This window comes from Arvicanthis niloticus, chromosome 2 (genome assembly GCF_011762505.2).
Source record: "Arvicanthis niloticus isolate mArvNil1 chromosome 2, mArvNil1.pat.X, whole genome shotgun sequence".
In the NCBI taxonomy this organism is placed as follows: Eukaryota; Metazoa; Chordata; class Mammalia; order Rodentia; family Muridae; genus Arvicanthis; species Arvicanthis niloticus.
The window spans coordinates 34,702,665-34,717,231 of NC_047659.1; the positions used below are offsets into that span (position 1 = coordinate 34,702,665).

At 39.5% G+C, this 14,567-nt stretch overlaps 1 protein-coding gene across 1 annotated transcript in view; it reads right to left on the reverse strand.

Moving 5' to 3' along the window:
• Nucleotides 1-14,046, reverse strand: part of Acvr1c (activin A receptor type 1C) — a 72,269-nt gene extending 58,223 nt beyond the window's left edge. The window contains exon 1 of the mRNA XM_034495390.2: nucleotides 13,770-14,046. Within this exon, the coding sequence (XP_034351281.1) occupies nucleotides 13,770-13,842 (73 nt within the window). The 5' untranslated portion in view covers nucleotides 13,843-14,046. The remainder of the gene's footprint in view (nucleotides 1-13,769) is intronic.
• Nucleotides 14,047-14,567: the final 521 nt, after the last annotated feature.

Below are 14,567 nucleotides of genomic sequence, written 5' to 3' on the forward strand. Positions count from 1 at the left end.
ATTTCCAGGCTAAACCTCATTTGATTATATCTTATTGCCCTATTATTAGGTTGTCATTAACCTTGATAACAATTTTTTAAGATCTTGCATCTTCGTGAGAAATATTTGGCATTTTCTTTTGTTTTGGCTTCCGAGTAATGTTGCTTCTATGAGCAGAAAGGCACTTTCAACACTTCAACACTGGAAGCATGTGTGTGTGTGTGTGTATGTGTGTGAACACTGGAAGCATGTGTGTGTGTGTGTGTGTGTGTAAAATCTTCCTAAACTTCAAGGGCCTAGAGTCTTCTTTGATAGAAAGAGTTGAGCACCATGGGCTTGTGTGCATCCCCTTTTAATCCCACCAATGTTTTACTTGCTTCTGGAGTTCCATAGCTGGATCCACAAACATTTAAGCTTACTGTGTCCTCATGACAAAGATATTCCCAATTGGCCCTGGTAACATCCAATAACAAAGTGTACAGTATGTGTTACTAATATAGCTACTTTAGCTTTCTTATGATTAGTATTTACATGAAACAAGTGTTTCCCACACTTTTAGCCTATGTGTTTTTATATTTAAAGTATATTTCTTATATTCAGAGAGGGATTTTTTAATAGACAATAAACAGCTGAGTGTTGCATTTTCATACACTCTGATGCTTTCACTCTTTGTTTTATTTAAGCTAATTATGGTTGGTGGTTGTTGATATGACTGAATTAAGCATTAACATCTTGCTAATTGCATTTGTTGTTTATATCTGGTTTTGGTGTCTTCTCTTTATTTCTGATCACATAACTTTATTATCAGCTAATAATCAGTACAAAAGTATGAAAAGTTTACAGACATTTAAAGTTTTGGTCTGATGGTTATAAGTTGATTACCTGACCCAAAAAAAAAAAAAAAAAAAAAAAAACCTAAAATCAGAATGAAGTATAATGATTATATCACAGACTTATGGGCCAGAATGTATTCTCAATCAGTAGTTTGTCCCAGTATGTTTAGTTTGACCTCAACCATTTGATTCATTCAGTATTTGGGGTTTTATTTATTTGCATTACTGGTTGGTTTCTTATTTATATTTCCTTTAAAATATTTTAAGTTGCTCTCTGTAAACAGAATACATCTTAACTCACAGTGCGCTATACTTAGCATATGTTCAAATAATGGTACAACATTTTACATGTGGTTTGGGGAAGTTAAATTTGGAAATTCCTGTTCCCCTTCCTATCTGACCTAAGGCTGTGGTTGTACACTTACCTGTGGACATGGTATACATTCACACAGATTTGTTACTTTTTTTCATTAAAGACTCAATGACCTTTTGAATGTTTATACTTAAGAAAAATGTATTTTGTATTATATTTTATCGTTCCTGTAGATCTTTGTTTGTTGATGCATCTCCAATATTCTGTCTGAGGAATATATATTTTGTCTTTTAAAAACTTATAAAAATGTGTTTAAAAAGCAGGTCCATGGACGACAAATTCAGTTCTATTTCTTTAATTTTTTAAATCTTCTCTCTGCTTTAGAAGATAACATCCCATGTTCTAAATGCTGGTCTTACTTTATGGGGGTTGTAGTCATGCTGACTCTGAGCATCCTAGGTTTTGTGTTTCCTTTTTCAGTGGTATCAGTATTTCACAGGTTTGAAGCTCCACAGTTGAGCACATATACACTTAAGATTGCCATGTCTTCTTGCTGAGTGTCAGCATTCATTATGTGGAATTTGACCATGTACCATCTCAATTTCTGACATGTGTATTGACTGCTAATAATATAACCCATGTAAACAGGAAATAATTTACTTTATCTCATCATCTCAGAGGTTTTCATTCATGGTCATCTCGATTCATTGTTTAGGTCTGTTACAAGATGGAAACATGGCAGAGGACAAGGACCTTCCTGGCAAGCAGGAAGAGAAAGTGAACAAAGCAAGGAACAACATAAGCCTTTCAACAGCAACAGCACACTCCCAGTGTTATACTTCATCCACTCATAATCTCCTTTCACAGTTTCAACACATTCCGACAATCCATTCAATGATGAACCTCTCAAGGCTTTTGTCCATTCATTATGTCAATATCTTCACCATCCAATCACCTTCTAAAAGCAGCTAGGGACAGTGTTGTGGGGCTGCACTTCAGATCTAAACCACAACAGATTGAAAGTTTTTCTACTTGCTATAATTATATGTGAGTTGTTTTCAGCTTTTCATAGTTTCTGGTTATGGTGCATGATAATTCTTTTACATGTCATTCTCTTTGTCTTTTGAGTTTCTGTGATTAGTAATTTTAAGTCTTTTATTGCATCCAAAAATTATTAACTGATACTCCTTCAACCCTATTTACACATGTACGATACAAAGTACTGCCTGGAACCTTGGGTGTCGTGTTTTACTTCTTGGTTCCTTTTCTCTTCTATACCCTGATACAATCAGTTTTAGTATAATTACTTTAAGAACAGTATAATTGTATTTTTAAGGTAATTCCTATCTTCAAATTTATGATACTTTCTCTAAATGCGTCCAATTTGCTGAAGAGCCATCAAAAATATTAGCCCCTGTTCTGCATGTCTTGAAGGTCTTTCATCTGAAGAATCACATCAGTTCATGCATTTGTTATCATGGAATTTCACTGCAGTCATCTCACATATCTATATGCTGTTTCTAACATCAGCATCGTGTCTAAATCTGCTTCACACATCATTTTAGTTGATGTAAGTATACCCTTTATAAACTTAGCCATGCTATCATATGGTCTTTGCGTTTGAAGTTGGGTATGTTGGGGGTAAAGAGGGATGATGTGTAAAGTAAGAAGATAGAAGTATGAACACCAAAAGTATGAATAAAATATCACCGTGTTGACTGAACACTGAATTAAGAAAGAATAGATTTACATCAACATAAAAACATTAACTAAAAAATAGAATTAAGAAATCAGAAATGTAAATAAAAATGAAACACTAAAAAATAGTACCAGCTCCACAGAAAAGAAAAAAGGAACAAAGACAAAAAGAAAAAATGGTTAATAACTGTATCAATTAGTATGCTAAGTATGAGTGAGACAATGACTCTAATTAAAGTCAGATAATGGCATTTGCCAAAGGGTTGAAAATCAAGAACCTAGCATGTGCTGAAGGATGTGCTTCTATCGTAGCCTGTAGAGCTCACGGTGATAAAAACACAGTTAAGCTGTTAGTAAAATGGTAGCAAAAAATAGCATACACAAGCATTAAACATCATGACACTATCATGACTGCATCAAGATAATATTACTGGGAGACTCTACCACTGAGCTATATAAAGAGAGTTATAGTAAAAAAAAAAATAGTTGGGCCATCAAGAAGGCATCAATATTACATGCATATTTGTACAATTAAAAGAATTTCAAAATACATGAAATGAAATTTGACAAACCTAAAGCTGAAAAGGAAAAATGGCTGAGTAGAGGTGTCTGCTGTCAAGTCTGACAACCTGAGTTCTATAATGACCCATATAATAGAAGGAGAGAACCAAATCCTGCAAGGTGTCCTCTGAACTCTGCACACAGTTCATGGCATATGAGCACCTACATCAGAGACATGAACACACACAGAGAAACACACACAAGACACACAAATGCACACAAATTAACAATAATAGTAAGCAATAATAATAATGTTTATGAAAGAACTAAATGAAAAACTAGATAAATACTCAACATAATGGGAAAGTTTTTTAACACAGTTTTCTCAGTAAAAATATACACAATTTGAACAATACTACTAACAAACTTAACCTAATTGGCACTTACAAATCAGAATTTAAATAACCAAAAAGTATTTACAGGAAAAAAAAAAACAAAACACAAGGTGTCTTTGAGAGTCTGGCATCAAGGAATGACTGGAGAGGGACATGAGACAGTCCACCACTGGGAAGTTAATCATTAATATCTTTTAAAGAGTAACTGGGTGTATTTCTCAAAATTAATACACAAAAATATCATATATAAATATTTAATCACAGGAGAAAATGTGAACAAACACTGAACTCTGTATTATATGCATGCTGAAGAATTTAGTAGGAAACATGCTACTGACTATAAGTTACTTAGGAACACATAAAAATGATATGTATCAATAGAAAAGGGGTGAGCAAATGGGTCAGCATTTGACAAAAATAAAAAAGAAACCAGTTATAAAAATTAGGTTAGAAAGTAGAAGAGCAGTAACAGTAAAGCTATTTAAATTTTGATATTTTAAGATTGATAAATTAGGTAATAAGCTGGAGAGTGAAGGAAAAGTAAAATAAAACTTTGTAAGAGTAAAAGCAAACTAGAATTCATGGCCAAGAGATTATACTACCAAACACTGGGGTAGAAAATTGTTCACACTAAAGCAAAAAAGAATCCAGTTGATTGGAAAGAAAGAAAGAAAGAAAGAAAGAAAGAAAGAAAGAAAGAAAGAAAGAAAGAAAGAAAGAAAAGAAAAGAAAACTGGCAATGATAAATATGCAGGTAAATGGAAACTGATGCTCATTTCATTAATTTATTTAAACATAATTAAATGTTTAAGATACAATAAGAAAATGTATTTGATGGTCTAAAAGACATTTAGAAGTATAATGGTAGCAGCCAATCAGTCTGAGCACAGGGATCCCAGCGGAGGAGTTAGGGGAAGGACTGAAGGAGAAGAAGAGTTTACAACCCCATAGGAAGAACAGTATCAACCAACCAGACCCCCAAGAGCTCCCAGGGACTAAACCACCAACCAAAGAATACATATGGAGAGACCCATGGCTTCAGCTGTGTATATAACAGAGGATGGCCGCCTTATCCGGTATCACTGGGAGGGGAGGCCCTGGGTCCTGTGGCGGCCCAATGCCCCAGTGTAGAGGATGCTAGGGTGATGAGGAGGGACTGGGTGGGTGGTTGGGAGAGCACCCTCATAGAGGCACAGGGAGGGAGGATGGAATAGGGGGTGCGAGGGGGGGAAATAGGAAGGGGGACATTTGAAATGTAAATAAATAAAATAACCAATAAAAAAGAAGTATAATGGATGGATGGCATTACAGCACAAAGACAAAGAGAACTGAAGCACATGATGAAGTTCTTAATCTATGGTCATTTAAAGATGGAAGCAAGAATTTTTGAAGTAATAGCCAAAACAAAAAGATGTGGCCTATAAATTAATAGTGGAAACAATATATAATACCTGTCCTTGATCCAATATATAAGTTGAAGGCAAGGAAAGAAAGGCAATGAACAAGTTTTTAAAAAGTGACACCTTTAAACCCAGCCATACTGATAAATACCCCAGTTAAAAGGCAAACGGGTAAGAGTCAGTGATAACAACTCACCTATATGCTTGCTACAAAAGAAAAAAAAAATCCAACTATAAGTACAAACCATATGTAAGATAACAGGCAAATGGAAAAATCTGCAAAATGCAGGCCTTGCCTTGGCCCCAGAAAGTTATAATAACTATCCTAATAGTTTTTCTAAATAGAGCTAAAAATATTAACTCTAAGAATAGTAAGACTACATACACAGGATTGACTTCAAAGCAAACAGTACTATTACCAACTATGAAGAGCAGTGTGTCATTTTAATAAATAGCTTCATAGATAAAACAGATTTCCCAAGATGTATCAAAAAGACATAATATTGGCTGTTGAGACAGCTCAGTGCTGAAGAGAATTGACTGCTCTTCAAGACATTCTAAGTTCAACCGCCAACACTCAGACAGTGGTTCACAACCACTCATAACTCTGGTGCTAAGGGACCTAGTGTCCTCTTCTGTCCTCCCTGGGCACCTAGCACACATGTGGTATACCAACACAAATGGTGGCAAAATACTCATATACATAGAACTATAAAATACACTTCACAAAGAAGATGTAATAATCCTATATGTGAGTAGATCCAATAATAAAATTTGAAATCCAAATAGCAAACTCTGGGAAAGCTAGAAATAGACATAGACAAATACACAGGTAAATTTTAAAAATTCAACACTCCTTTCCTTTAGTAATTGAGAGAGCATGAGACAAAAAATTCAGTAAGAGATACAAGATTTAAATAGCACTGTCAAATAGCCTAAACCGGCAGGTTTTTCAGAACACGCAGCCCGTGCCAAGCAGAATTCTCTCCTGCATACCCACTAGGTCAGACACATGGTGACCTATAAAACACACACAAAGTGGAATAATTGAAACCATAAAGGTTGTGGATTTTCATTAAGCCAACAATGGAGTTAAGTTAAAATTTAATTTAAAAAAGTTCCTAAAACACTTGTAAATCAAACAGCAGGTATCTATATTCTATATTGGCCTCACAAACTTAACAAGACAATGAGAAAATATTTTAAATCTAATCAAAGTAGAAGCACAACCCAGATGACACTGTGTGGATGGACTGGAGCAGCTGCAGAGCCAGATGCTTGCAGCTTTAACTATGTATGTTAGAAAAAAAAAAACAAAGGTCATGGGTGAATGACTGAAGAACGTATCAGCAAACTCTAACCTGGGACATTTATAAATAAAGTTTTATTGAAATGCAGCAATGCCTATCCATTTGTGCACTGTCTCTGGGTGCTTCCATTACTGAAAAGGAAGAATTAAAGAGTTAGGACACCGATCCCAATGCCGGAATGGATGTGCTACTAGATCCCATAGGGAAAAGCTGCCAACACATGATCTAAGGTACCATTTCAAGAAACTAAACCAAACTAAATTAATCAAACCTGAAGTAAGTAGCAAAAACAAAATAATGAAACTGATCATGGGAGGAGAGAGTGAAACAATGAACCAATGAAATCAACAGCTATATATTTGAAATAAATCAACAAAATCGATAAACCTCTAGTCATAGATTCACCAAGGTAAAAAGAGATGGAGTTCAAATTACCAATGTCAGAAATACAAAAGGGAGCACCCTGACAATGTGTGACATGTGATGAGCTATTGCAAATTCCTCTATGCTGGTGACAAAACCCAAACTGTCTTGAGCTTGAGTCACTAACCCCCAACTCTTTGAAAAAGGTCCAAATGTTCCACTGAGGGCAATGTTCTGCCCTGTGCAAAAAGCAATTCCTTTTAGTAAAAATATAGCTGGAGACCGGCCCTAGGAAAGAGGTTTTCTTAAATAATTCCATTCAAGTACACATTTATTATCCTACAAGGAATCTTCTAATTCTAGAACTATTATTCCCAGGTTCAGTACATTGTCTATTTCCTGGAAATACATATTGCAGACTGTAAGTGGAGTTTAAGTGAGAACACAGTCTTACTATAACTCTAAGAGCAGGCAAATGTTCAGAGCCGAATTTTTACTCTTGAAGAGTGTTAATGGGGGTGGTGGTAAAGAAGAAGAAAATACACGTCTAGGAGAGCAGGCCAGGAAAGTGTCATCAGACAGAACTGTGAGATGTGAGGAGCTAATACTTTTTAATATATTCTGGCTCTGTTTTAAAACAGCCTGTTTTTTTTTTAATTAAAAAAAAAAAACATTCTAATCTGGATTACCACTCTCTCAATTACCATCTCTTGGATAAGCATACATGTATGAAACATTTGCAGTAAAATTACCATTTCCCAGGGTCCTGATGACTACATTTGTCTTGTCCTATTTTTGACCACACACACACACACACACACACACACACACACACACAATCTTCCTTTAAATCAATCATGAAGTTGTTCAAAACTTTTAATCAGCACACAGAGATGTGGCACCTATCACTGTCCTTGTGTCTTGACACGAGATTAAGATGACAAAAACGGACTTGAGGTGGGGGGGGGTGGGAGGGGAGGGTGGGGATGTGCGGCTCACCTTCAAATTTTGAGCATTCTGATGATATTTCTATGTGAAAAGTTTAATGAAAAACTAGATTGCTCTAATTTGGGACGTATAAGTCATTGCAAAATTTAAATTGTTTTAAAAAATAATAAGCAAGCTCTTGAGTCATACTGAATGATTCAGCCATGAATTCTTGAGAGGATTAATTTAAAACAGCTCCAAAGAGACAATCATGCCTACTCTCAGAAAGACAGAAGAGAATAACAGAAAAGGTAAGTGATTTGGGGGAGCGGGTAGTGAAGAATCAGAACAAGTAGAACCTTGCTAGCCAATCAGAGCAGGGATGAGCAAGAGGGGAGGTAGCCAGCCACGTGGGCTTGGGTGGGACCAGTCTTCTGGACATGTTTCACATTCTCACCATCTCCCTCTCCCTTTTCCTTCTTACTGAATTCCTAAGGGAAAGTAGACGTTTGTATTGTTCATGTTCTAGGGACTGGGTAGCCCTTACATATTGAGATCCAACTCTCAAAACCAAGAAAGATACAGAAGTCAGAGTCATAGTTTTGTCTTCTATCTCCTTCTGAAATGAATACAGGAAACGCAAGTGCTGCCTCAGCATAGAGAAGATACTCAGCATCTTTTCCCACAGATCCAGTGCCTATGCCTTACTTCACATCATTGTTACCTGTGTCCCTCACGGGTTTCCCTGAGAGCTGCACTAATGTGCGTGTTGAGGTGGGGGTGCTAGAGGCCTTGATCTGGCTCTTCCATAGTCAAACATTTGATGACCTTGAAAAGATAGTGTCCAGATCTAGGATTCTGGTTTATCCATGTCCCTACATGACTCTTTCACTGATTCATTGACTGTTGAATTATTAAGCATTTAGAAAGGTAGCATAAATTGGAGTTACACCATGCAGTTAGGATCTAAAGCAACAGGTTACAAGAGCTTATTTTCCTTAGCTCTGCCATAGCCAGCCCTCTTTTCTAGGTCTTCCCACTAAATCAATGAAAGGCATTTGAGCCACGATGATATTTAGGTTTTCCTAATATAATATATAATATATGTGCTATATTATATATAGTGTACTATTTTATATACTATATAATATAAAAGTGTCACTTTTATTTTACTTATGAACATACCACATTATCTGAAAATAAAAATAAATCCTGAAGTTTTGATAACTGGCAGAACATCAATCTTAATATAGAGCAAGCCAAAGCACCACAAGATGCAGAAGAAACCTCGAAGATGACCAATAAGGTGCGGCACTTCATGCCCTTTGTTCTTAGAAAGTTTGCTTTGTTACTTTTGGTTGTCATAGATACTTGAAAATTCATTCTATCATTTGTTAAAATATTTCTGTATGTGAGAGTATATCTAGAGCCTGAGAACCCATGAGTACAAATATGCATTCATGAAGGTGGGACCATCCAGCTGGTAACAACAGTCGTAGGTGGAGACTAAGCTGGAGCAAAAGCAAAATCGCCGCTGGCTGCTATTTTTATATTCTGGCTTCTTTCCCAAAAGACTCGCAATAATTCTTTTAAATTGTGGCCCCAAGCCACAAATTGTGTTAGACAAGGCAGGTCCTACGGGGCTTAACAGACTCCCTAACCATGACCTTGTCTGGTTCCCCAGCCCCTAACTTTCTGATTTGCAACAAGCAATTGATTTGCAGTAAGTTACTATTGAGAAAAGTAAGTCAGTTGGGTGCCTGGAAGGATTTCTCCTAAAAGAGAAAACACAGAATATTCAAAAGAAAAATGCCCTCAAATGGTAGCATCAATAAATAACAATCACTTTCAAAAGGCTGCAGATTTGGGTGAAAACAACTGTTTTGATTCAACAGTCACTTCCAGGGCCCCCAGAGAATTATGTTTATCTCCTCTGCATACGTTCTTATGTTAACATAGTCCAAATCACATGGAAATGGCTAGAAATGCTTCTGGCCACACAGAAGCAGGGGAACTTCCTGTTCAAAAAGCTCACTGTGACCTATCCTGAGACACAACCTGGGACAGAAGTTCTAAGAGACCTGACACAGAAAATAGGTCTGCTCTGTTCTTTCAATAAAAAAAAAGCCAGGAATATGTGCAGCAAGAATTCATTTTATCACAGTATTTTTTTTCTTGTGGGTTGGAAGCTAAAGTCAGAGAGTTACCAATTAACTGAAATTTACACACAAAAATTATTTTTTGTTTGTTTATTTTCAAGACAGGGTTTCTCTATGTAGCCCTGGCTGTTCTGGAACTCATTCTGTAGACCAGGCTGGCCTTGAACTCATAGATCTGCCTTCCTCTGCCTCCCAAGTGCTGGGATTAAAGGTATGCACCACCACTGGCCATTATAGAAACCAATTTTTAATATATGTATGTTTGGTGCTGTATCAGTGATACATGAAGACTAAAAATTTATTCATTATTTACCTGAAATTCAGTTTAACTGGGTCTGTGCTTTGTTGACTAAATTTGAGAGCCTAACATATCTTCCAAAATTATCTGCAGGCGGCTTTGGCTCAGTTTTTTTTACCATCAGCCTAGACATGCCCTCTAAACTCCAGACCCTTAAAATCAATTTCTTTCTTAAGATGTCCACTTTAATGTCTAATGGGCATTTAAAACTCAACTGAATAATCACCTCCATTAATCCACAGCTTAGCTCCTGCTATCTGCAGCTGCCCCCTCCTCTCCCAGACTGGATCCCCCTGTAATTTCTCCAGCCCCCTGACAGGTCCATTGTCTGAGTTAAAGAATGTCCTCCTTAGTTACAGTGCGCTGCCACTTCAAATAACTTTATCTATCTATCTATCTATCTATCTATCTATCTATCTATCTATCTAGCTTACATGAATTAGGGGAGCTCCTGATTTTGCATCCCTGTATGAGACTAGGCAAAAGCCTTGGGCAGTTCAGATGATGAAGAAATAAGCCCCAAGGGTGCCCACACAGTTCTCCTCTGCCAGAGATATCTCTTCCTTGGAACCAGAGAGGCTCTTGCCACATTTGTACCCATCGACCAATAAATGACTGTGTCTAAAGAAGGGCAAAGGTGCAACAGCTTCTGCATTTGTAAGCTCCGCCCAGGTTTCCACTTTCCCTTCCAGAAGCACTGCTGAGACCTCTGTGAACTGCTAACTCTTGCTTGAGGGGAAACATCTCGCCACCTGGTACCCTCAACCCCGTAGCAGTTATTAAAGGAAACACTTAGCTCTGTACTTCTAAAGAGATGGCTCTCTACTGACCAAAGGACAAAGGAGAGGAGTGACATCAGAAGAGAATGCACAAGATGTAACCATGCACGATCCCAGGACATTCCTGCCCGGTCTTTTCTTTGTTTGGTATGAACAAGGAGTGTTGTAAACGCTGAGATTTCATCCTATCAAATGTCAGAGTGTCTAAGAGCCACATAACAAGAAGAGCCCTTTTGAATAATCTGTGTAGATCAGTGATTAGTGTTTCTAAGATTCTGCCAGCTGTTATGACTCTGGAATTCATAGAGGAACAATCAACTCTTCTGTGACTCTGTACCACTTCAAAGGTAACAGAGATGCTAGAGAGAATCAGCCAAAGCAGAAATGGCCAACACTTTACCATGCTTTTGGATATTCAGGGTCAGTTTGGAAGCTGGTGCTTTCCCTAACACAGTCTCACTATGTTTTCCTGTCTAGAACAACTTCCCATATAACGTGCCAACCATGTCAAGTGCACATTTGTAAATACTCACTAGGGTTAATGACACAGTTTATAAAAAGAGGCTTGAAACCATTTGAAAAATACAAGTTAAGTGTTGGGGAGGAAACTACCTAGAATTCTATTATCAAAACACCAAAGAGGGCCTGAAGCCATGGTTCAGCGGCGAAAATACAGGTTCCTTTTAGAGTGGACTCAGGTTCATTCCCAGCACCTACATGGTAGCTAACAACCACCTGTAACTCAAATTTCAGGGATCCAACACCCTCTTCTGCCCTCCTCAGGCACCAAGCAAGCACATGGCACACAACTGCACGTGCGTGCACACACACACACACACACAACACACACACACACACAGAGGCATATGTTCATATACATAAAATAAAAGTAAATAAATCTAAAGAGGTCATCAAGGAATTATATAAAACCTGGAACAAATAATGTAAATGTCAACACATGTTGCTTATGTGGGACACAAATAGGCTACAAGTTTCTTTAAAAAATCTGAAAATAATTGTATTGGAAAGAAAAGTTGGCCACAAAAGTTCAATTTTAATAAGTTTGCCACTATCTTGACACATTCCTTCCATATTATGCATTTCTCTATTATCTCAGTTTTTAAGAAAACAATCAAATTTAAGTAAAATATATATCATAATATATACATATATATTTTGCATCTTAGTGTCAAAATCTTCCATGCCCTGTCAAAAACATACAGGACATACTTTATTATGTTGCTGTGCCTCGGTTTCTATTCTAAAACAAAGCGCATCTTTCCAGCATACATTAAAAAATATAATTCTTTTTTTTCTTTCTATTCTCCCATTTTTTAAAAAGGTACCTTGGTTAACCTAGACGGACAGGTTCACGGGTACCAATCAAAACTGTGAAACTTGGAAGCTGCCTTGGGGGGGGGTTGTAGTTTTGGGTGGTAAATTCTATTCAATTGTCAACAACATGCATTCAGCAACTCAAGTTAGCAAAGTGCTCGCCCATGTTCTAGGAGGACTTTGACACAGTCGACTTTGTTTGTTCCCAACGATGGATTTTCTAAACTCTGACTTTCCCCTCATCATCTTCCTGGCTGCAGTACAGTAATTGCTTTCCTAAAGATGGCTAAAATGTTTTCATTCTCCAATTTTATCACTTAATTCTTTCCAATTATCGCTTTTTAGCTAGAATATTGGACTTGGTAATTCTCTCAGGCCATCTGAAATCTGTACATGACAGCAATCATACTACTCAAAACAATCTCTTGCACATGTCACCACGAGGAAACTACCCACCCTGAGTATAGCTATTAATGTCAAACAGATTGTCATCTGCAAAAATAAATAAAAAAAATGCATCAAAATCAGCTTCGGACAAAGTACTGCTCTATGGAAAAACACCAGTTTTTTATTTTTTACATGTACAAATATCTTCAATGTCTGATTGAAATTTTTAAAGAATGAGTTAGGGTGGGACGTGTCCCTGTTCTCTCAACAAATCCAGGGCAATGTAGCTCCAGAGCAGACTTTTTTTTTTTTTAAAGCAAAGATGCATTTGCCCCAGTTTCTAGTAAACATCGTAAAAGAAACGTTTGGATTCTAGCTCGGGTCGAGGACTCTATTTAGCCTATCGCAACACAGACCTGTTATAAACGCTGGGACGCTTGCCATACCCCACTTCCGGAAACTGAGTTTAAAAAAAAAAAAAAAAAAAAAAAAATCCTACCTCGAAAGCAACGTGCATTGCGAGCTACGCAGACTGGAGCCCCCTTTCCTGCCTCCCAAGATTGGCACCAATGGCCTTTGGAATATACTTCACCTCGGAAAACTCAGCCCAAGTTGCCACCTCCTCCCCCACCACGCGCCCACCCTTGTGCGTCTCCCTGGGGCTGCACAAGTAGCCACCCCCAGAGCGCACCTGCACTCCTCCAAGTCCCTGCAGTGTGAAGTAGTGGCGCCCAGCTCCCAGCCCAGCACGCACCTACAAATGCTCCCCTACTCCCTCTGCTGCACAGTGTCCTCAAATTAATCATCCACCTCAGTCCCACTCTCCAAGCCCCACGTCCCCGTCGCCGTCGCCTTTCCTCCTTTGATGATTTCGTCCCCCAAACACCTGTACACCTCCCTACCCCTCCGGCTGCCAGACATCAGGTGCCCACGCTGCGCCCTGCCCTACGCGCTTTTAGCCCACTGTGGTTTCCCCACTAGGCTTCCAGGACGGCCACCTGGCCCAGAAGAGTACCTTCTATCACCTCTGATCACCCTCAGACCGCCCCCACTGCCACCCCCACTGGCTCGGGAAAAAGACACCCACGATACCTGCCGCAAGGTCGGCGACCAGGGCCACCAGCAGGAGGGCCAGACTCAGTGCTGAGCCGAGCGCCGGGTTCATGGCCACCCGGTGGCGGTGCAAAGCTTCGGGGTCCCAGAGAGCAGCCCGCAGCACGGGCCGCTTTGAAGTTCCCGGGGCGCGGGAGGGGAGCGCAGCCGCGACACCCTTCGGAAGTGCGCGGTTGGCTCTAGTGGCTGCGGGCGCTCCCCTCCGCCACCTCCCCCATCCCACGCCCCCCGCGGCTGGCGGCGCGCCGCTCCTGCCACTGGCCCCGCGGGCTGCCTCGAGGGACAGGGCCCGCCCCTGCCGCGCCTCCACGGGCACGGCTGCCAGCCACCCTCCTGAGGGCGGGGCAGGAGACCGAGGGCGGAGGGGTGGCGGGGAGGTGACACCTCTTGTGGGCGAAGAGAAGCGGGCCGCGCCAGGTCCCTGAGATTAGCTTTTCTTTGTGGGGGTGGGAGTTGCGGGGGGGGGGGGGGAGGGGGGACTAGGAGAGCAAAGCCCAGCTGAGACTTTAAAGACACGTAGGATGGCATCAGCTGCTTTCTCTACAGTCTCCTACAGAAGATCCACCTTTCTAGATCCCTCCACATTCGTTTATTCGTCCCCTAAATGTGACTAGCCTGAGCCATGAGAACACCACAGGCTGTTTCCCCAGGCTTGCCCCACCACAATTCCCCAGTTCTTAGGTCTATGAAAGCGCTTCCTCTCTGTGGATGCCTGAAAATGACCCAAGGCACCATTGCCTTCAGAACACACAGCTCTGCTTTACCAAACTCCATTCA